Source organism: Lemur catta, chromosome 7 (assembly GCF_020740605.2).
Source record: "Lemur catta isolate mLemCat1 chromosome 7, mLemCat1.pri, whole genome shotgun sequence".
Lineage (NCBI taxonomy): Eukaryota > Metazoa > Chordata > Mammalia > Primates > Lemuridae > Lemur > Lemur catta.
The window spans coordinates 104,681,703-104,704,277 of record NC_059134.1 but is presented as its reverse complement, the minus strand read 5'-3'; the positions used below and the strand labels follow the sequence as shown (position 1 = coordinate 104,704,277).

General features: G+C 50.3%; 1 protein-coding gene and 1 pseudogene across 1 annotated transcript; both read left to right on the top strand.

Moving 5' to 3' along the window:
- Positions 1 to 5,461: 5,461 nt before the first annotated feature.
- On the top strand, positions 5,462 to 6,535 carry LOC123642834 (annotated as a pseudogene).
- A 1,932-nt stretch (positions 6,536 to 8,467) lies between these two features.
- LOC123642835 (glutathione S-transferase P) lies at positions 8,468 to 11,233 on the top strand. Its single transcript, XM_045558312.1, has 7 exons — positions 8,468 to 8,516; positions 8,732 to 8,767; positions 9,064 to 9,170; positions 9,278 to 9,365; positions 9,671 to 9,774; positions 10,696 to 10,803; positions 10,967 to 11,233. Coding segments are annotated over exons 1-7 (633 nt in total). The 5' UTR covers positions 8,468 to 8,515; the 3' UTR covers positions 11,156 to 11,233.
- The last annotated feature ends 11,342 nt before the right edge of the window (positions 11,234 to 22,575 follow it).

The window sequence follows — 22,575 nt, the reverse complement described above, 5'->3', positions numbered from 1 at the left end:
CCTGTATTTAAAGGACACTTTCTTCAGTTTGGCAGTAGCCCTGCGCAGCCAGGAAATATTTGCCTTTGAATGGCAAGATGAGGAAAGGGGAATTCAGGGGCAACTGACCTGGACAAGGCTGCCTCAAGGGTTTAAAAACTCACCCACCTTGTTCAATGAGGCCCTTCATGATGACTTGGGTGAATACCGTGCCAACCACCCAAAAGTGACTTTGCTGCAGTATGTAGATGATCTGCTACTAGCTGCCCCAACCCCACAGACCTGCTTAGAGGGCACTAAGGACCTGCTTAGGGTGCTAGGTGAACGGGGATATCGGGCCAGTGCTAAAAAGGCCCAGATCTGCAAAGAAGAAATCACTTATCTAGGATATAAAATAAAAGGAGGCCAGCGATGGCTGACTGAGGCAATGAAACAGACTGTGTTAGGGATTCCCACCCCAACTTCATGTCAAGAAGTGTGAGAATTCCTGGGGTCAGTAGGGTACTGCCATCTCTGGATTCCGGGTTTTGCAGAAAAAGCTCAGCCCTTATATGAAGGCTGTAAAGTGGGCCAGACATGGGAATGGACTATGCAAATGGAAGACGCCTTCCAGGCCCTAAAAAAAGCTATGTTAGAGGCCCCGGCCTTGGCACTCCCTGACCTCACAAAGGAGTTCCACCTGTTTATAGATGAGAGAAAGGGAATAGCCAAGGGGGTGCTTACGCAGACACTAGGACCTTGGAGGCGGCCAGTAGCGTACCTGTCCAAAAAGCTAGACCCGGTAGCAGCAGGATGGCCTGCGTGCCTGCGCATCATTGCAGCTACCGCTTTGCTGGTCAAAGACGCCGACAAGCTCACCCTGGGCCAGCGTCTGCACATCACCACCCCTCACGCCATAGAGGGGATCTTGAAGCAGCCGCCGGGACGATGGATCACAAACGCGAGGCTGACTCACTACCAGGGGCTTCTGTTAGACGCCCCTCGCATCGGATTCCGGACTCCTGCCATCCTGAACCCAGCCACGCTTCTGCCAGATCCGGTGCCAGCAATGCCTGAACATAGCTGCCTTGAGATCCTGGCCGAGACCCAGATGGCCCGGAGTGACCTGCGAGACCGCCCCCTTGCAAACAGCGACCTGACCTGGTTCACGGATGGGAGCAGCTTCGTCCGGGACGGACACAGGTACGCAGGGGCGGCCATAGTAGATGAGCAAGGCAGGCTTATCTGGGCCACGCGCCTTCCACAGGGGACCTCGGCCCAGAAGGCTGAACTGGTCGCATTGACAGAAGCCCTTCGCCGGGCCCAGGGGAAGAGGCTGACGGTGTATACTGACAGCTGCTATGCCTTCGGGACAGTGCATATACATGGAGCCCTCTATAGAGAAAGGGGCTTCGTTACAGCTGAAGGCAAGGAGATTAAGCACAAATCGGAGATACTCCAACTACTGGAAGCCATCCTGCTACCCAAGGCAGTGGCTGTAGTCCGTACCCTGGGACACCAGAGGGGGGACTCCCTTGAGGCCAGGGGCAACCGGGCCGCGGACATTGAGGCAAAAAGGGCTGCGGAAGGGCCGGTACTAACCCATGTTTTGCATCTGAGCTTGCCGCCCCCTGGGATGGGAAAGATGCCCCCCCAACCAGACTATTCCAACACAGACATAAGGTGGGCCACAGAGAAGCTGCAGGCAACACTGAACAAGGATGGCTGGTTCCAAGACGGAGAACATCGCCTGATAGTCCCTGAGGCCTTAGGGAATCACCTACTAGGGCACTTGCACCAGACAACGCATCTTGGCAAGAAGAAGATGTTACAGCTGCTGGCCACGGCACGACTCAGATTCAAATCACAAGAGAAGACGGCAGAGGACATTGTCAAAAACTGCCGTGTCTGCCAGGTTATGCAGCCAGGGAAGGTCAGAGGGACCCATACAGGTACCAGGGAACGGGGGAGGCAACCTGGGTTGTTTTGGGAAATAGATTTTACAGAGGTAAGACCAGGAAAATATGGGTACAAATACTTACTGGTCATGGTAGATACCTTCTCAGGGTGGGTAGAAGCCTTTCCTACTAAAGGAGAAACTGCTTTAATAGTGGCAAAGAAAATATTAGAGGAAATAGTTCCCAGGTATGGGCTGCCAGAGAGCATAGGGTCTGACAATGGACCAGCCTTCACAAGTCAAGTTAGTCAGGGACTAGCCTGGGCAATGGGGACAGATTGGAAATTACATTGTGCATATAATCCCCAGAGCTCGGGGCAGGTAGAAAGAATGAACAGAACCCTAAAGGAGACTTTGACTAAATTGGTCCTGGAGACTGGCGGAGACTGGGTGACCCTCCTTCCCTTCGCCCTGTTCCGAGCACGGAACACCCCCTATCATTTAGGCCTAACCCCCTTTGAGATTGTATATGGTGCTCCTCCACCAGTAGTGCCAAGAATAACTTCTGGGGCTGCGCCTGAAGCCCCAAGAGAGGTGCTACAGGCTGTACAGGCGCTACAGCGAGTTCAGGGCCAGATGTGGCCTGCGCTCCGAGCTTTTTACCAGACAGCCCAACAGGGGGAGAGAAAAGATACTGGGCACCCCTACCAGCCAGGAGATTGGGTGTGGGTAAAAAGGCATAATAACAAAACCCTAGAGCCCAGGTGGAAGGGACCTTTTCAGATTATTCTTGTCACCCCCACTGCCCTGAAGGTTGATGGTGTGGCGGCCTGGATACACCATTCTCACGTGAAACCTGCCAGCGAGAGTGACCAGGAACAACAGCCCGACCAGTGGAAGGCCTCGGTGGATCCAACAAATCCTCTGAAGACCAGATTGACTCGTGTGGCCCAGTGATGAAAGTACCCGGAACAAAGATGTTTGTGATGACTGTTATAATTGTGACCGTTATGGGAACGCTAGTGACTGATCTAAATCCCCACGTGCCCTATAACCTCACCTGGGAAATCACTAACTTGGAAACCCATGAAGTTTATAATAAGACTTCAGGGACGGCCCCACTAAACACTTGGTGGCCAGACCTGTATTTCAACTTAGAACAATTACCGGGCATTGACGTAGACTATAACCCCACAAAGCACAACAGGTGGATAGGAGGAACCGCAGGACGGGGGATGTTGTTTCGCCAAGATGGCGAATTTACTCAACGCCAGGCCCAGATAGAGTTAAGTAGAAATGGTTTTTTTGCATGTCCAGGATTTAGAACAGGGGAAATGAGACGCACATGCGGGGGAATTGAGTCCCTCTACTGTGCAGCCTGGAGTTGTGCGACCACCAATGATGGAGAGTGGAAATGGCAGGTCCAACCTCTTCTCATCGAAATGTCTTTTGTCCGGCAGTGCTCACGAACCAGGTATGCCTCTGACTATAACTTGATACGTGTGAGGTTTATGGATGAAGGAAAAAAGGACAGACGGTGGGTCACGGGATTATATTGGGGATTCATCCTCTATGATCACAGCAAGGGGGGGCGAGGCACTGTAATACAATTTAAGCTGCGGGTTTCTCCCATCCAGGGCGCTGTAGGGCCCAATAGGGTGCTGACAGAAAAACAATACACCTCGCACCCGACAACCCCGAAACCCACAAGCACCCCACTTATACCTTCAGAGGCTCCGGAGGTGGAGATAAAAACTCAGGTGGCCCCCAGAACACAGGCCCCGGTAACAGAAGTAAAAATGCAAGCAGCCCCCGAAGCAGAGGAGCCGAAAGATCCCCTATGGAAAATGCTGACAGCAGCATATGAGGCTTTAAACTGCTCCAACCCGAACGCTACGGCAGCTTGCTGGTTATGCTATGATATTAGACCCCCTTTCTATGAAGCAGTGGGAGTGGCTGCTCCCTTCCATTACTCGGGAGAGGAGGCCCCTGGATCCTGCATGTGGGACCGCAAGGGCCCAGGGCTAACACTTCAGGTAATCGCCAAGAGCGGAATCTGCATAGGAAAGGTGCCCCCTAGTCATGCACAGTTCTGTGCCAAAATCCACCCATCTGTAAACCGGACTAAAAGAACAAAGTGGATCGTACCGGCGCTCAGTGGGTGGTGGATTTGTTCTAAGGTAGGCCTGACTCCATGTCTCAGCCTGTCTATGTTTAATGAGTCTGAAGAATTCTGTATTCAGGTGCTAATATTCCCTAAGGTTATTTACCATCAAGAAGATATAGTATACGATGCATGGGCAAAGGGCACAGACAGAGCTGGGTTGGCTAGAAAAAAGAGAGAGCCCTTTACAGCAATAACCTTGGCTACCCTTTTTGGCCTGGGTATAATAGGAGCAGGGACAGGCATCTCATCCTTAGCCATGCAACATAGAGGATTCGATCATCTAAGGGCCGCCGTGGATGAAGACATAGCCAGGATTGAAAAATCCATCTCCCTTTTAGAAAAATCCCTAAGCTCACTGTCTGAGGTGGTGCTACAGAACTGGAGGGGACTAGACCTCATACTCCTCCAACAGGGAGGGTTATGTGCAGCCCTTGGGGAAGAGTGCTGTTTTTACGCTGACCATACTGGGATAGTTAGAGATACCATGGCTAAAGTCAGGGAAGGACTGGCGAAGCGAAAACGGGAGCGTGAACAAAGAGAACGATGGTTTGAGTCATGGTTCAATAGCTCCCCTTGGCTGACTGCTTTCCACTATACTAGGACCCCTAATTATAATCCTACTCATTCTCACTTTCGGACCATGTATCCTAAATAGGCTGGTTGCCTTTATAAAAGAACGGGTTAACACCGTACAATTAATGGTTTTGCGACAGCAGTACCAGAGCTTAGAGATGAAAGACATAGAAGGCTCATAAAATACAAGACCCCACGCACGAGCAAGAGTGCTGGTAGGAACAAAGAAAAGAGGGGAAAATGTAGAACAGGACTGAAACAATATTTTAGTTAATTCTGTGATGACTTGCTTAACTTATAGCTAACAGCCAAAGTCCGCTTTTGTATACAAGGCTTGCTTGCTTAACGCTTGGTTGCGACAGAGAGCTAAAAAAAAAAAAAATGCTCCAATGTAGTTAGAGAAAAACAACCACGAATAGCTTACTGATAAGGGGGCCAAGGCCTGAGCAATACGTGAATAAGCTTATGAGGGGCGTATGTCCCCTTATCAGAGGTAACTGGCTGTAACAAATTCCAGCAAAGAATATAAAAGACATGTACTCCCGCTGCGCGGGGTCCCTGCCCATGAAAGAGACCACTGCGTTGATGCTCGGGGCTTGGACCCTAGCTCGAGCTAGTAAATAAAACTCCTTTGCCTTTTGCGGCCTCAGTGACTCTGTCTTTCTGTTCCCAGGGCAGAGGGGAACCGGCTCTAACAACACTGGCCCTCTGCCTGCGCCCCCGGAGCCTGTTCATGTCGACTGACCCAAGTCCGAGAATTCTCCGCTCTGATCCTGTCCAGACTGGCCCCACCCCAGCTTTCTGTTCTTTGAAAACACTAAGAATAATGTCCCTGCATCAGTTTTTACTAGAGTCAGTCACCTGACATGCCTGGAACAGGGATCGCACTCAAATTGCCCTTAGCCCCAATAATCATGACGTGCACATCTGTAAGCAAAGGGGAGCCGGTGGGCGAAAGCTCATGAACTCAAGGAGCACAACGGACACATCATAGGTATTGACTGGGCTCCCAAGAGCGACCACATCGTCCCTTGCGGGGCGGACCGCAATGCCTATGTCTTCAAGCCAACCCTGGTGATCCTGAGAATTAATTGCACAGCCACTTTTGTGAAGTGGTGCCCCGTGGCGGACAAATTTGCTGTGGGAAGTGGAGCACGGCTCACTTCTGTCTGAAATGACTGGTGGGTAAGCAAGCACGTTAAAAAGCCCATTGGCTCCACAGTCCTCAGCTTGGACTGGCATCCCAACAATGTTTTGCTGGCAGTAGGATCATGTGACTTCAAATGCAGAGTGTTTTCTGCCTATATTAAAGAAGGGATGAAAAGCCAGCCAGTACGCCCTGGGGCAGCAAGAGGCCTTTTGGTCAGCTGATGTCAGAGTTTGGGGGCAGTGGCACAGGCAGCTGGGTCCATGGGGTCAGCTTCTCCGCCAGTGGGAGCCGCCTGGCCTGGGCCAGTCACCACAGCACCATATCTGTTGCTGATGCCCCAAAAGGCGTGCCAGTCTCAACTCTAGAACAGAGTTCCTGCCACTCCTGAGCGTATCGTTTGTCTCGGAGAATAGCGTGTGGCTGCTGGCCATGACTGCTGCCCAGTGCTCTTTAACTGCGATGACCGCAGCTGCTTGACATTTGTCTCCAAGGTAGATGTCCCAAAACAGAGCATCCAGTGCAACATGGACAAGAGGGCCATGACCGAGGACCACAATACAGCCTTGGAGACGCTGCCCCAGAATAGCATCACTCAAGTGTCTACTTATGAGGTGGACAGACAGGACTGTGGAAAATTTTGCACTACTGGCATCGGTGGAGCCATGACAATTTGGGATTTCAAGACCTTAATGTCTTGTATCCAGGGCCTCCAGATAACGTGAAGCTGAGTGAGCCTCTGCCATCCAGCAGGACAAACGGCGGAGGATCTGCCATTGGATGGTGCGGAAAGCCAGCCCCAAGGAAACACTGCAAACACATGTCTTGCAAATATTGCGTGGTTTTGCTCGAGTATAAAACTGGTGAAAGTGTTGGTGTTTAAAAGCAGCAGTGACTTTTTTTTTTTGGCTATTTCATTCCATTTTTGACCAAAGTTCTCTTTAAGTAGTTTATTATGGAAAACTGTCACACTAATCTAAAGGAAAGGATGAGGGAGATATGTAAATTGTCCCCTAGAAAATTAAATTAAAATACTGAAAACAATACACTTTGGACAAAGTTAAGAGAGAGTTGACAGAATAGGAAAAGGTGATTGTAACGTTAAAGCCAATAAGAAATTAGCGCCTAGAATAAATGAAAATCTCCTGCAGATCAACAGAAAGGAGACAGCAAAGCCAAAGAAAATGGTCCAAAGATAACAGACAGTTTCCAGAAGCAGAAAACAAAATCCAATGAGCACCGGCAGAGACTATCTAAATCCTTAGCAAATTCTAGGTGGAGGGGATGTGGGGCCAGAGAGTCCACGGCAGCGGGAGCGTGGCACGGCCTGGTGAAGCCCTTGGGGAGGGCCAGCTGGCTCTGTTTTTGCAAGCCCAGCGTTCCATACCTGGGACACAGCAGTTGCACTGAGGGCGCACAGCCCAGCAAACTCACCACCTGCAGGAAGTGCCAGCGGAGTGTAAAGATAAAGGGAACACGTAAGCACACACATACAGGTAAGAGGGGGACCCTACCCAAACCAGAGATAATAACGGGCCAGGAACCAGGAGCGCACTAATATGTCCCCTCCCCCCAGGCATAAGCACCTGCAGGCCAGTACACCAGGAAGAATGGCCCAGGACCACCCCGGGACCGCGCTGTGGAAGGAGAGAGGGACCGGACAAGTTTCCACGACCACGGAAAAACATCCATGGCCCGCAGGGCGCAGGAATGGAGCCCGGGGGCGGGGAAATGCTCCGCACACCCCAGCGCTCACCGGAGGCTGAGTCTGGCTGGCCTGACCGGGTCAGAGTGACAGAGGTGAGAAGGGCAGTGGCAGGCAGGTGTGGGTGGGGGGAGTGGGGGGACAGCGGCCGTGGAAAGCCCCTCACCTTTTCTAGCCCAGACCCAGGCCCCAGCCTGCATAGCAAAGGCCCTGAGGAGAGAAAGGCCTGAGCCGGAGGAGCCGCAGCCGGAGGCAGGTCTGGCTACACCCGGCAGGCCCTGGAGGGCCCGGAAGAGGCCACTGTGCTGCTTGGTGAGACCACGGGTCCGGTGTGTGTGTGTGTGTGTGTGTGTGTGTGTGTGTGTGTGTGTGTGTGACAGAGAGAGAGTGTGAACTGGTGAGAATTGCAGTAAGTTGTGCGCACGTGACAGCACGTATGTGTGTGTATTTGAGCGCGGGCGACAGTGAGGGTGTGAAAGGGCTGTGCGACGGTGTGTGGGGGATGGGCGGTATCTTGGAGTTTCGCTGTGTAGACGTTAGAAGCACCTAAAAACAGCAAACGCAGCGAGCAGCCTCCTCCAACTCCGCGCATCTGTGTAAAGACTGCCCATCGCCTCCCGGGGGGTGGCAGGAGGAGACAAGTGCGCCCCAGCACAGCGGACTGTCCCGACCGCCACCGCCCTGTCTTCCACCGACTCTCCCAAGGGCTCATTTGCTCTCCTCTGAGCGGCTGCACACGTGCCTTCCCCTGCCAAGGTGTACCAGCCCCTGCACGGTGCGCTCCGGGGTACTGTCTTTGCCCGCGATGTCCCTGCACGTGGTAACTTTGGACGCCTGGGCTCGCGTCCCTCCTACCGTGACCGTGCATTCCCAGGCCCGGCCGGCACCGGGGGCGGGGGCGACCTCCCGCCTGCCGTCGCTGCAGGTGCTCCTGCGCCGCCGGGGCGCGGCGGGATCCGGGCGGCGGCGGGCGCGTGACTCAGCACCAGGGGCGGAGCAGGGCGGGACCACCCATATAAGGCGCGAGCCGCGGGGCCTGCGCCAGAACTCCGCCGCCTGCGCAGCACCAGTGAGTTCGAGCGGCCCGGCCCGCGTCCCCACACCACACCCCCCGCCCCGCAGCCCGGACGGGGATACCGGGGGGCCCTGGACGTCCCCGGCGCCGAGTTAGAGGCGGTCGGGGGGCCGGGAGCGCCCGGGGCGGGCAGGGGCCCCGGGGAGGGCGGGCGGTGGACCCTTGGCCAGGATTCGCTCCGCTAACAGACCGTTCTTTGTCCGCCGCAGTGCCGCCCTACACCGTCGTCTACTTCCCCGTTCGAGGTCGGAGCCTGAGCCTGGGAGGGAGGGGAGGCAGGGGTGGGGGCTGCAGCCCACGGTCCCTCACCCACCCCGGGGAGACCCCACCCCTCAACCCTCTATCCTGTGGCTACAAGCCCGGGCCTCCTTCCGTGTTCAGCTCTTCCACCGTGTCCGATCCCTTCCCAGTATTTTGTTAAATTTTCGGTGGAGTCTCTGTTCCCATGTCCCCTCCCCACCCTCCTGACCCTTCCTCAGGTCGCTGTGAGGCTGGGTCTCTCCCAGAGTCCCCATGCCCCTGTCCTGTCCCCTCACATCAGGGCGCTGCGAGGCCCTGCGCATGCTACTGGCGGACCAGGGCCAGAGCTGGAAGGAGGAGGTGGTGACTGCAGAGACCTGGCAGCAGGGCTCACTCAAGGCCTCCTGTGTGAGTGACCATGTCCGGGCAGGGGGTGGGGGCTGGGCCTTGGGGGGCAGGACTAGGGTGGGGGCAGCCAGGCTCAGTGCCCCTCATGGAGCCATGCCTCCCCCCAGCTGTATGGGCAGCTCCCCAAGTTCCAGGATGGAGACCTCACCCTGTACCAGTCCAATGCCATGCTGCGTCACCTGGGGCGCTCCCTCGGTGAGTCCTGAGGCCTGGCGGCCAGGGCAGGGGTGGGTTGGCATCTGCCTCTGAGCCCCTTCTGTTTAGGTCGAGCTTCCGTGTGGTCCTCTGCAGTTGGGGAAGCAGAAACACAGCCCAGATCTGCCTGCAGCCCTGCTCTGTGCCAGGCTCCTCTCACCAAGCTCTGAGCACCTACTGTGTGTCAGGCTCAGCCCTCCTCCCAGGCTGTGGCCCACAGACAGCCACGTGGCCTGGGGGGGATCAGCCCGTGGTCCTGTGTTGATCAGGTACCCAGTCACGCTGTCTGCTCCCCCTGACCCCAGGGCTATATGGGAAGGACCAGCGGGAGGCAGCCCTGGTGGACATGGTGAACGACGGCGTGGAGGACCTGCGCTGCAAATACATCAGCCTCATCTACACCAACTACGTGAGCACGGCCAGCGGTGTGGGTGTGGGCACTGGGGTGAAGGAAGAAAGGGGCCTCTCGTGCTCACCCCACCCGCACATGGCTCTGGCTGACCCCTCCCTCCTCAGGGTGCTGGGGCTGGAGTTGGCTCTGTGCTGGGGGCCAGGGGCTGCTGTGGACAAGACACTACCCTCACCCTCACTGCCTGGGGGCAATGGCAGGAGAGTGCAAGGACAGAGACACCAGGGGGAGGTGGTTTCTTATCTCCTGGGGTGGGGGGCCTTCCAGGAGCAGCCGTAGGAGCAGGAGGATCTATAGCCAGTTTCTGGAAGGAGGTGCTGGCACTTTCAGAAGAGCAAAGTATATGCAGACACAGAGCACATTCGAGGACCTGGGACCAGTTTAGCAGAGGCAGAGTGTGCCCGTGTGCATGCCTGTGTTCGGAGTGTGTGTGTGTGTGTGTGTGTTCGTGTGTGTTCGTGTGCGCGCTTGAGTGCATGCCTGTGTGTGCGTGTGTGTAGATGGAGATGGGGGAACAGCGGCCCAGGTCCTGAAGGCCTTGAACTCACCGGTTTGGATTCTCCTGAGGGCAGTGGGGCATGGAGGAGTCTATGCAGGACTCTGTCTGAATGTGAGGTCTAGGAGGATCCTCGGGAGGAGCCAGCTCTGAGGGTTTTGCAATAATCCAGTAAGAGATCCTGGCAGGGACAGAAAGTCGGAATGGACTGGGAAAGAATTAGCAGCTGAAATGAAAGGATTTGGGACTAGCCTGGCGCGGGGGGGTGAGCAGAGGGGTGTCTGGGGCTCCAGTCTCTGGCCCAGTGAGTTGTGCCATTCACCAGTGGCCAACAGAAGGGAGGGTGCCTCGGGTGGGGCAGGGGCAGGGGCAGAGGCTGGGGGCTGGGAGTAGGGGATAGATGCACGGTGGTATCTCTCCGGCAGGAGGCGGGCAAGGATGACTACGTGAAGGCACTGCCGGGGCAGCTGAAGCCTTTTGAGACGCTGCTGTCCCAGAACCAGGGAGGCCAGGCCTTCATTGTGGGCAACCAGGTGAGCATCTGGCCCTGTCCTGTCCTGTCCTCACCACCCTCTTACAGATGGACACAGGTGTGGGGCAGGCCTGGGGATGGCCTCAAGCCCCCTGCCTGCCACTCCCCCAGCCCCACCTCCAGCCTGCTCCCACTGTCTAAGTCCCCAGTCCCCTGCCTTGCAGATCTCCTTCGCTGACTACAACCTGCTGGATCTGTTGCTGATCCATGAGGTCCTGGCTCCCGGCTGCCTGAATGCATTTCCCCTGCTCTCAGCCTATGTGGCACGCCTCAGTGCCCGGCCCAAGCTCAAGGCCTTCCTGGCCTCCCCTGATCACGTGAACCGCCCCATCAACAGCAACGGGAAACAGTGAGGGCCTGTGGGACCCTCAGGGGAGGCAGAGCCTGCTTGCCTGCCTTTCCCCAGGACCAATAAAATTTCTAAGACAGCAGCTGTGCTGTGAGCACTGTGTTTCCTGGGAAGGGGCTCTGGGACCCTCCACTGTCAGGCTTGGCAGGAAGGCAGGGCAGAAGGCTGGGAACCTTAGGTCCCGAAGCACAATCAGACTGTCTTCCTGGAACCCTCAACCCCATCTGTGTTTACCGAACCTCAGAAACAGAAAGGGGAAAAAAGAAAAAAACAGAAAGAGAATTAACTTTGGTCACTGTCCTCTGGAGGACCCCCGAGGGAGAAAAGTGTCACATACCAACATGTTTTCTAGTCCCAGCAGGTGCCTACCCCAGTGACTCACTCCAGGACAGCAGGAGCTGAGGGGTTCTGGGCTGAGGAGGGGCGTAAGAGGAGTTCCCTGTCATGGGGCGTTGTTGGATTAGCTGGGGAGCTCTGAGCAGCCCTGGCTGGGCCGGTGGGAGGGTGTGGCTGTCCTGGCTTCCTGCTGACTGGTGAAGGTCAGTGCATCCTAGGCATACAAGCAACACCAGTTTATTAGGTCCGGAGAAGCAAAACCAGTAAGATATTGTAGGGGAAGCAAAATTTTCCCTGTGTCCCTTTAAGGTTTTTTGGCAGGAACTGAGAATTAAGACAGATTAGCAGGAGAAAGCATTCAAATGCATTTAATACAGGTTTCACAAGGCATGGAGCCTGCATAAGGACTGAGACCCAAAGATGCAGTTAGAGTTGAGCACTCATATACTGAATTGGACAAAGTAGTAAACTGAAAACATGACAAGGTTAACGGGCTTGGACTAGGGTAGTTAGCTGGGTAGAGAAGTGAGTGACTAGGTTAGTTTAATAAGGTTTGTTTGTACACATTTCCCATCCTTGATAAGAATGATACTTTCCTTCAGGTACAGGGAGGGCGTCTCTCACATGGGAATTTCATCTCTTGCTCTTAAGAAGAAGGAAGGTCAAACAGTACCTGCTGTTTTCCAAGTGTCTTTCTCTCACCATAGTCACTATGTCAGGGTGGCTTATCTTGGGGTGGCCTGTCCAGAACCCCTTCATGTGCCCCCATCTGAAACTTCCTTAGAAGTTTCACATATTAAAAGCTGAGTTGGTGGCTGTGGAGACAATTGGTTTAGTAACTGAGTGGTAAGAGATCCGCAAAGGGAGAGAAGAAAATAGATTAGAATGGGAAGAATAAACAAAACAAAATTCAGCACATTTCCCCATGTTTCCATAAGCCAATCTCCTATTCCTGGGAGTAGGTGCAGTAAAAAGGCTGAGCCTCATTTATCTGATGGAGAGTGTTTACCTTGTTTTTAAAAGGTATAGATTAGACGCTTTTTGCCCCAAGCGATTTGCACGGAAGCATGTTCTTCACTGCTGCTTTCACTGGGCTCTCAGTGTATCCAGGGCATGGTGATTTTGGAGTACAACAAACACTGAATTACTAACTCATTATTGGAGTGCTTCCAATGTTTGCATAATAACGTTGAACCCTTGTCCTCTTCCTATGGAAAGATTTAAGATTGCCTTTTTATAAATTCCAAATGCTGGTGAGAGGGTTCTCCATGCTGAAAAGAACTTAGGATGGTGAGATTTTCAGTGGTGCGCTGGGGAATGCGTTTTGTGGGCGTCATGGCAGAACCAATTACGTTTTAGTTCCTTAACCATCCCCTGGCTGCACATGTCCCATCTGATGGGAGATAAGTGTAAGCTAAAAGGTCAAAAGAAAGGGGCCACAGGAAGTCCATTAGGGGCCCAGTATTTAAGCTATCAGAATTGTTTAGCACCCTTTTGTATCCATTTGTCTTTTTCAGATTATGGGGCATCTGCCTGACAATTTTATCAGTCACAGCTAAAGACAGGTTTATAAATCGTGTAGGAAAAAAAGCTTCGAAATATGCAGCTGTATCAGCACTGTCATTCCCTAGAGCTATATTATCAGACTTTTTAATACAGGCTGCTCAGGGAACGACAGTAATTTTTCCAAGGAGGTGAATAGCCTGTGTCTCAGTCCGTTTTGTGTGGCTATAACAGAATACCTGAAATTGGGTAATTTATAAAGACCGGAAATTTATTTGTCACTGTTTTGGAAGCTGAAAAGTCCAAGATCAAGGCACCAGCAGGTTCTGTCTCTGGATTCAAGATAGCATCTTGCTGTGTCCTCCAGAGAGGAACGTGGTGTCCTCACATGGCAGAAGAGCAAAAGCCAGTGAACACACCCTGGCAATCCGTTTTTATAGTGCCATTAATCCATTCATGAGCGTGGAGCCCTCATGACCTGAACATCTCCCATTAGGCCACACTTCCCGACACTGTTGCAGCGGGGAATAAGTTTCCAAGGCATGAACTTTGGGGGACACATTCAGACCATAGCAACACGTAATAGGGCAGCAATTATATGCCCATTGGCAATAGGAGTAACCACAGAAGTTAAGAATTCATGGGATTTCCGGATGATGCCAACAGCATGGCAGACTCCAAAAGCATATCTGGTCAGTGTAAATAGTGACAGTTTTTCCTTTTGCCAGTGTGCAAGCTCTAGTAAGAGTTATGAGATCAGCAGCTAGGGCTGACTATATGCTGGGCAGAGATTATGCCTCAAGTGTTTCATGTTGGGAAAATATGGCATAGCCAGTTATGTTTCCCTGGAAATTTAGTCTACAGGAGCTGTCAGGAAATATAAGTAGGTCTGGGTTGTTTAAGGGGTTGCCAAAAGGTCCCCTCGTGGCTTTGGGACCATTTCTATAGCTGCAAGCAGTCATGTGGAATGCAGTGCAGCTCTGCGTCATCAGGGAGAGCAGGAGAGTGGTGGGATTTTAGGCGTTACACTGACGTAAGATGATGGAGGTAATGTTTAATAAGGCCTGTTCATAGGTGGTCTGTCATGTAGAGAGGTGCTGTGTCTTATGATCTTGTAAGACAGCAATGCAGCATGAGGAATTATTTCAAAATTCTAATTGGGAGGCCATTAGACTGGGGTGGCTTTGGCACTTTAAATCCCTATGTAAACAGTAAAATGAAACTAGAAACTGTACTAGTCAGAAACTGCCAACTAACCTCTAACTTAAGACATTCCACTCCAACCAATCAAAATTGTTCTCTTTGGCCAGGCGCGGTGGCTCAGGCCTGTAATCCTAGCACTCTGGGAGGCCGAGGCGGGAGGATCGCTCGAGGTCAGGAGTTCGAGACCAGCCTGAACAAGAGCGAGATCCCCGTCTCTACTAAATATAGAAAGAAATTATCTGGCCAACTAAAAATATATATAGAAAAAATTAGCTGGGCATGGTGGCGCATGCCTGTAGTCCCAGCTACTCAGGAGGCTGATGCAGTAGGATCGCTTGAGCCCTGGAGTTTGAGGTTGCTGTGAGCTAGGCTGACGCCACGGCACTCACTCTAGCCGGGGCAACAGAGTGACACTCTGTCTCAAAAAAAAAAAAAAAAAGTTACCATTGCCCCATTAGGTGTCCCTGCTTGGGAAAGGACCGCTACTCTGTCTGTGGAGTAGGATCTGTTGTCTGTCTCTCTCTTGATAAACTTTCTGTCTCCAGTTGGCTGCTCTCGAATTCTTTCCAGCATGAAACCAAGATCCCATTTGTCGAGTTCAGCGGGCCCTTTCTTCCCTTCCCCGGGGCACCCTGCATCAGAAGCAGCCCGAAGCCCTCACCAGAAGCAGATGCTGCCACCATGCTTCTTACACAGGCTGCAGAACTGTGAGCCAAATAAATCTTTTTTCTTTATCAATCACTCAACCTCCTGTCTTCCTTTATAGCAACAAAACAGACTAAGACAGCCAGTGAGCCAAACAGCACCGCCTCTAGGGCAGTCAGTTACAGCAGGCCTTGAGGCTGTGGGAAACTGCATGACTCAGACTGCCTATGTGCTCACATCTGCCCGAACCCGGACCAGGGCCCTGGGGACTAAAACCCAAAGGCTTAGGCTCCTTGAGGCTCTGCACAGTACTGCAGGCTGGCTCCAGCCAAGGTGGGCAGCCCTCAAGAGCCCTGGAGAAGGATGCTCCCCAGGGGCCAAATTTCAAGGGGCATCCCTCTCTGTCTACCGTGCCAGGAAAGACTGAAGTCTAGGGTCAGCATCCACAGTCCTGGGCGGGGGCCAGTGCTCAGGAACTTGCCATTGGCTCTGGGATATTGGTGAAAAGGTTTAAGGAAGGGGCTTGGAGGTGGTCCACGCAGGCAAATGCGCATGTCCTGTGGAAACACTGGCCCAGAGGACCCCGCTTCAGAAAAAGGTTCCCAACAATCACGGGTGTGGGGACGGCGCCGAAGACTCACCAGGAGACTGTCTTGTCCTGTCCTCTGTCCTCCTTCCCCAGCCCACCCAGTGCCTACTCAGTGGGATTTCGGGCACCTCTTAGTAACTAACTTGGTGGCTCCTTTCACCATTTATTTGCTCACTCTCTGCGGGTCACGAACGCAAGCAACGTGCAGACCGCACAGCCACCCGTGGCGCGGGCGGAGCCCTGAACCGCATCCCGCAAAAGACAAGCAGAGGGCCCGCCCCGCCGCGCCCAGCCGGCCCGGCCTCCCGAGCATGCGCAGTCAGCCTCACGCGCTGGGGGGAGCGTGGAAGAGTCCTCTCGCGAGAAGTGAAACTGACACGGGGCGCCCAGTGAACAGGTGTAAGCCCCACGAACCTGTCTAAAGTTTACAGGCCCCTCTCGCTCACGGAACTTTCCGTTGCCTTTCCTGCGCATTCCTAAGGCGACAAATATCAACGCACAACAAATAACTGCCATATATTTGAGAGGAATCTCTAACATGAGAGACAATAATAAACAGAAAAAAGGCATTGGGAGAGGAGAGAGGCCATGCAGGCTGTACATGCAAAAACTTCAAATGAATTTTAATCATTATTTTCGGGGAAATAGAAGATATTACATCCAGAATATAAGAAAGGGGGGCTATTGAAAAGAACATGCGGAGGAAAAGGAGCTCTTAGAAATTAAAAATATGATAGCAGAATGAAAAATCTCAGGAGATAGTTGAAAAGTACATATAAAAATAGAATAAAAAGATAAAATCATGGAAAGATAAGAAAAATAGAGTATTATTTGAGGAGATCCAGAGAGAAGGAGAGGGGGAAGGGCAGGAAAAAAATAGGGAGGAAATGATCAAATGAATAATACAATACAATTTCCCAGGGCTGAAGAACATGAGCCTTCAGACTGAAAGGCACACCGAGTGCCTAGCACGAAGAATGAAAAAGGACCAAAGACTGAAACAAACGCACATCATGAAACTCTAGAGCCTCCAGAAATAAAATGGAGACCCTACAACCTTCCAGAGAGAGAAAAACAAACAGGTCCCACACCACAAGGAATAAGGAATTCAGAATTGCATCAGATTTTGGGGGGCAATTTTAAAATACTTTGACACTTCAGCGTCTCTGTCCCCTGCCATGGAAGCTGGGCTGGCCTTTGCGGCTGACTCATGAAGAGAGTGCAGCAGAAGTGACCTTGTGGGGTCTCCCAGGTTAAGTTAGAAAAGGTCACACAGCTTTGCAGTTGCTCTGTGATAGTCATTTCGGTCATTATGCAAAAGGTCCAGCTATCCTGAGGGTGCCATAGGGAGAGATCAGAGAGAGACAGAGACAGAGACAGAGAGAGATGCCTGAGGAGCCTTAGCTGTTCCAGCTTCCAGCTGTTCTCCCAGCCAGGCGCCAGCCTGGTGAAGAAGAAGAAGCCCTCAAGGTGACCTCACCATGGCTATCATCTTGAATGTTACCATGTGAGACCCTGAGTGAGAACGGCCTAGTTGAGCCCATTCAACCCCCAGATTCACAGCTTTGCAAGGTGTCCTCAGAAAGGGGAGAAGAGAGAGAGAACAAGGCAAACACATCTGCTCCCAGCTGCCCAGACCTGGCAGTGACACACTCTTGCCTCACTTGGATGCAAGAGGGCTAGGAAATGTAGTTTAGCCCCGTGCCTGGGGAGAGGAAATGAGTTTGTGATATCTAACCAGGCTCTACCACATACTACAACAAACCTGTGCATATATGGGAACTTGGTGTGTAATAGCCATAAATAAGTTTGCAAAGAGACTTATTTAGTAGATAGCATTAGTAAAACTGATTCAGCATATTAATAAAAATTAATAAAAATTACTCCTTTTACCTCACAGCATATATTTAATAAAGTCCAAACAGATCCATGATTCTCCACTGGGGGCAATTTTGTCCCCCAGAAGACATTTGGCAATGTCTGGAGACATTTTTTTGTCCCAACTTGTGGGGTACGGGCACCTAGGCATGCTGTTCAACATCCTGCAATGCACAGGACAGCTGGTCACAGCAAAGAAATCTCCAGCCCCAAGTGTCCATAGCGTCAAGGTTGAGAAACCCTTCTAAAGGGTTTACCCGCATGTGAAAGAGGAAAATAAAATACTAACAAAAAAAATTAAAGAAAATTCCTTATGACCTTGGGCTGGGTAGGCATGAATTTGTTAAACAAGGCCTCCAAATGAATGAACTTGACTATATCAGAGCTTAGGATTTCTCTTGTTAAAAAATTTTTTAAATTGACACATTGTACTTGCACATATTTATAGGGTACAATTTGATGTTTCCGTGTATATATATATATGTTGTATCGAATCAGGGTGTTTAGTGTGATCATCAACTCATGCATTTATCTTAGGATTTCTCTTGTACAATGATCATTATTGTTTATCAGTTCATCATATAGATGATAAAATCACAGGAAATATTTGCAACATTTGACAGGAAGAGGGAAGATTTGTGGTTTATAACAGTGAAGTTGGTGTTCCCACTAATCTCTCAGAATCCCCCAAATCCACAAAGATCATGAAAAACCAAAACATACACTTCATGTCTTATTAAAGTAGGAGATATCACAAGTGATTGTAGTTAGGAGCTTCTGTGCACCAAATGATACACCTGGACATTTGTAAAGCAAAAGCTAACAGGTAGACAAGGACTTTGGCAGCTGTAAACCACAGATTTCAAACTTTGTGATAGAAAAACAGAGAAGGCAGCATCCTTTCAATTGCTCTCGGAACATTTACTATAATAACCATACATCATGCCTCAAATAAAGTTTTAGAACATTCCAGAGAGACAGGGAGAGAGAAGTAGTACAGACAACAGTCTCTCATTATGAGGCAATAAAACTAAGAATAACAAAACCAGGAAATAAAAACATCCTAACAGCTGTACATTATAAATCTCTCTTAAAATGACTCTCATCAAAGAAGAAATCAAAACCAAAATTGCAGAACATCTAGCAAATTATGATGAAGATGCAACATATATCAGAATCATCAGCCTACTTTTGTCTGGATCACCACACTTTATGACCAGGCTTGCTATCTGGCAGGGCAGGCCCCCCAGCACCCCACCTTGCTCTTCTTCAAAATGGCTTGGCCATTCTTGGCCCTTTGTTGTTCTATACATTTTAGTATCAGTTTTCCCGGTTCCATGAAAAGCCCTGCTGGGATTTTGATGAGCATTTGCAGTGAATTTATAGACTGACTTGGAGCGATGTGACACCTTTATAATATAAAGTCACCCCACCTGGTGAAGCCCCGAGCAGCTGAGGTGCTGGCTGGAGGGGCACGTGGGTGATGAGGGAGGAAGGAAGCCATAAATACTGGCCGAGGCCTCCCAACCTGCTGCAGCGACCAGGCCCCTCCAATGTCCTTTTGGCTTTGAGTTTTGCATAATGTAAGGAAACTATCTTTGCAAGGAGCAAAGTGGTCACAGGAGGAAGAAAATGTAACAGAAGACAAACAGCTCAACTTGACTTTAAGAATAAAAACTCAACAGGTTTTTTTCTTTTTCTTTTTGTTGATTGACAAGATGGGGCCTGACATTTCTAAAAACTGAACCCTTGAGGAACGAGGAAGATGAGTTTCACATTTCTAACAGCTTAGGAGGGGTGTGGAAGAAGTGTGTAAGCTTTCTTGATTCCTGTCATCCCAAGTAGCCATCAGGGCTATGTTGGGTGAAAAAGAAGAGATTAGAACTTTTGTGTTAGGGGACAAAGGAAGTGTAGGCAGGACTCCAGAGGACAAGTGGGAGATGGGCCGAGGACCAATGTGGGAACACTCCAGATACGGAAACCTGACCTGCTGGGTATCTGAACACCCACCTGCTACAGGGGGGTACCAGGAGGAGTGGACCCAGGGACTGTGCTGGTATCTGGGACCAGTGCGCGACAGAGTCTCATTGAACTCCCTGACGGAAACTGCAAACCATGCCCACTGCTTCAGGACCAGCACAGGCCAGAGAGCGCCCTGAGATGCCGGCAGGATGGTGGGGAGTGGTCTCACGCCAGGGGCCCCGGAGTTGGGCCAGCGGGGAGGCCTGGGCTAGGCGTCATTAACTGTGCCACTTGCCTCAATGTACTCACCTTGTGCTACGTGTACCCTGCCAGCCGTGACTGACTGATATTACTCTTTCGAGTTTAAATTTATGGGGGGAGGGGGACAAAAAACAAAAAACAGGCAGATTTCCTATTCAAGATAGCAGAGTACAACCTGAAATCCACTCTGTCCCTCAAACACATCAAAACCAGAGAAGAAAACCACTTTAAAAATGAAATTTCGGCCACACAGAAATGAAAGGGGAATTCTGTGTAGACTTGAAATAAGCCTTTCTGCGAAGGAAAGAACAGGAAGAAACCCATGGCTAGGGGTGTTCTAGCCAGGAAGCAGGAGCCCAGGCAGGCTGAGCACAGGGGCCCTGGGATCAGGCCCTCCGTCTGTGCCCAGGGCTGTGGGGCAAAGGTGAGGATCCCCAACAGCCTGGAGGGGGGAGCCAGAAATGCCCTGCCAGGGCATGGGCACAGGGGTGCAGAACTGGGGAGAGAGGGAAGTGCAGAGGAAAGCAGTAAACTTTGTTTCAGTTCCATATTGGGCAGGAGGAGAGAGATAATTAATTAGCTTTTGCTGGGAAATGAAATTTAGGTACCAATTAAAAATTTAAGGTTAACCACTACAATGGAAATAAAATGTATCACTTCCAAACCAGTAGTAGAGGAGAAGAAACTAGCACAAAGAAAACTCAATTAATTCAACAGAAGACAGGAAAATGGGGGGGGGGGGGGGGGGGGCGGAGAAATAAAGAGAAAGAATGCCAAATAGAGAACACACTATGGTACGGCAGATGTAAGTCCCAAGACAGTAACAATAAATGCAAATAGGTCAAACTCTCTCCTTAAAAGATAGATACTTATTGGGTTAAAATAAAACAAAATCAAATTTAATTACATGTTCTTTTTAAGAGATACTCTTAAAACAAAATTGAAATAGAAAAAAATTTACCTAATTCTAATAAAAAGAAAGCAATATTAGCAATATTACTATTAGAAACATAGACCTCAAGGCAAAATCATTAAAGAGACATAGAGAAATATCCCATATTAGAAAAAGAAAAAAATCCATCAAGAAAACTTTCTTTAAAATATAGGTGATCAAAATGGCTCAAGGGCCCGGGCGCAGTGGCTCACGCCTGTAATCCTAGCACTCTGGGAAGCCAAGGCGGGAGGATCACTCCAGGTCAGGAGTTTGAGACCAGCCTGAGCAAGAGCGAGACCCCATCTCTACTAAAAATAGAAAGAAATGATTTGGACAGCTAAAAAAAAAAATATATATATATATATATATATATATATATATATATAGGAAAAATTAGCTGGGCATGGTGGCGCATGCCTGTTGTTCCAGCTACTTGGGAGGCTGAGGCAGTAGGATTGCTTGAGCCCAGGAGTTTGAGGTTGCTGTGACCTAGGGTGACTCCACAGCACTCTAGCCTGGGCAACAGAGTGAGACTCTGTCAAAAAAAAAAAATGGCTCAAGGAAATAGATAAGTAACCATAAAAGGAATGGAAATAGTGTTCAGTTCATTGCTAAGAAGAGGTCCCAGCTCCAGATGGGTAAGTTCCAGTCATGCTTCAGGAAATGGATCATTTTTTTTTTTCTTTTTTGGGGACAGAGTCTTGCTCTGTTGCCCAGGCTAGAGTGCCGTGGCATCAGCCTAGCTCACAGCAACCTCAAACTCCTGGGCTCAAGTGATCCTCCTGCCTCGGCCTCCCAAGTAGCTCAGACTACAGGCTCATGCCACCAAGCCCAGCTAATTTTTTTTATTTTTAGTAGAGATGGGGTATCACTCTTGCTCAGGCTGGTCTCGAACTCCTGAGCTCAAGGGATCTATCTCCTGCCTTGTCCTCCCAGAGTGCTAGGATTATAGGTGTGAGCCACCAAGCCCGGCCTAAGGAAATGGATAATTTTCAACCTCAGGAAACTCTTCCAATATATAGAAAAAGGTGGAAAGTGGCACACTTCATTTTAAGGGGCTAGCATAATCTTGTAACAAAACTGGACAAGATCCCGTGGAGAAAACAAAACTATAGGTGTCCCTGTCTTATAAGTATTGCTGTAAAAATTAAAATGTTAACAAAGCAAATTCAGCAGTACAAGGAAAGAATATTACATCATGACCAATAGGTGTTTATACCCAGAATAACAAAAAATAAGAATAGCAAACATTTACATAGCACTTACTATGTGCCAGGCCCTGTTCTAAGGGCTTTACGGAGATTAAAACATTTAATCATCATGACATCTTGAGGCACAGAGAGGGCAAGGAACTTGCTCAATGACACACAGCCTGTGAAATGGTAGAGCCCAGAATTTAGTCTGGACAGGCTTCCACTTCTGCTCTCAGCCACCTGACTCTGCCACCACTTTAGTTCAACAGATTAGAAAAATGGCTGATGTAATTAACCACAGATTAAAGAAGAAAATATAATCATCTCAGATGCAGAAAAAGCATTCAGTGAAAGTGAGCACCCCTTCGAAGACAAAACTGCTCTTGGAAAGGAGTTTCCTTAACAGAATCCAGGTCTCTACTAAAAGTCTCAGCAAACCTCATGCTTACTGGTTGCCATGACAACTGTCACATATACTAATTGTTTTAAGATAAATAGACTAGAGTTCTCAGTGGGGTTTACCTTCATGCCTGATGGAAGGGAGGCCCATTTCCAAGGAGCCTCTGGGCAACAGAGCAAGCCATGCCCAGATCAGATTGGGCAATGGGAATTTTATAGGCCTGAATTACCACTACCTCTACACCCAGCTTGCGAGCAAGCCAGTTGGAAGCTAAGGATACATTGCCCAGGATGCAGCAGGTGTCATGAAAGATGGTCTGAGTGCCTGGGGAAGAAGACATATGGCAGAAGGCAATAAAGGATGTCGGAGAACACAGTGTCTTTATTTTCATGAGCAGCTGCTCCTAATTAGGGGAAACAGAGTTATAAACTCACATGCATGAGTTCCGTTTCTAAGCATTCAGTGGGGAACTACTGGCCTAAGGAAATCCGAAGACACAGGGGAAGAAAAGGCAAAACAA

Coding starts and splice junctions, on each gene's coding strand:
- LOC123642835 (XM_045558312.1), top strand. Junction 9,366..9,670: donor TCACCTGGGGCGCTCCCTCG/GTGAGTCCTGAG, acceptor CCCTGACCCCAG/GGCTATATGGGAAGGACCAG. Junction 10,804..10,966: donor CCTTCATTGTGGGCAACCAG/GTGAGCATCTGG, acceptor CCTGCCTTGCAG/ATCTCCTTCGCTGACTACAA.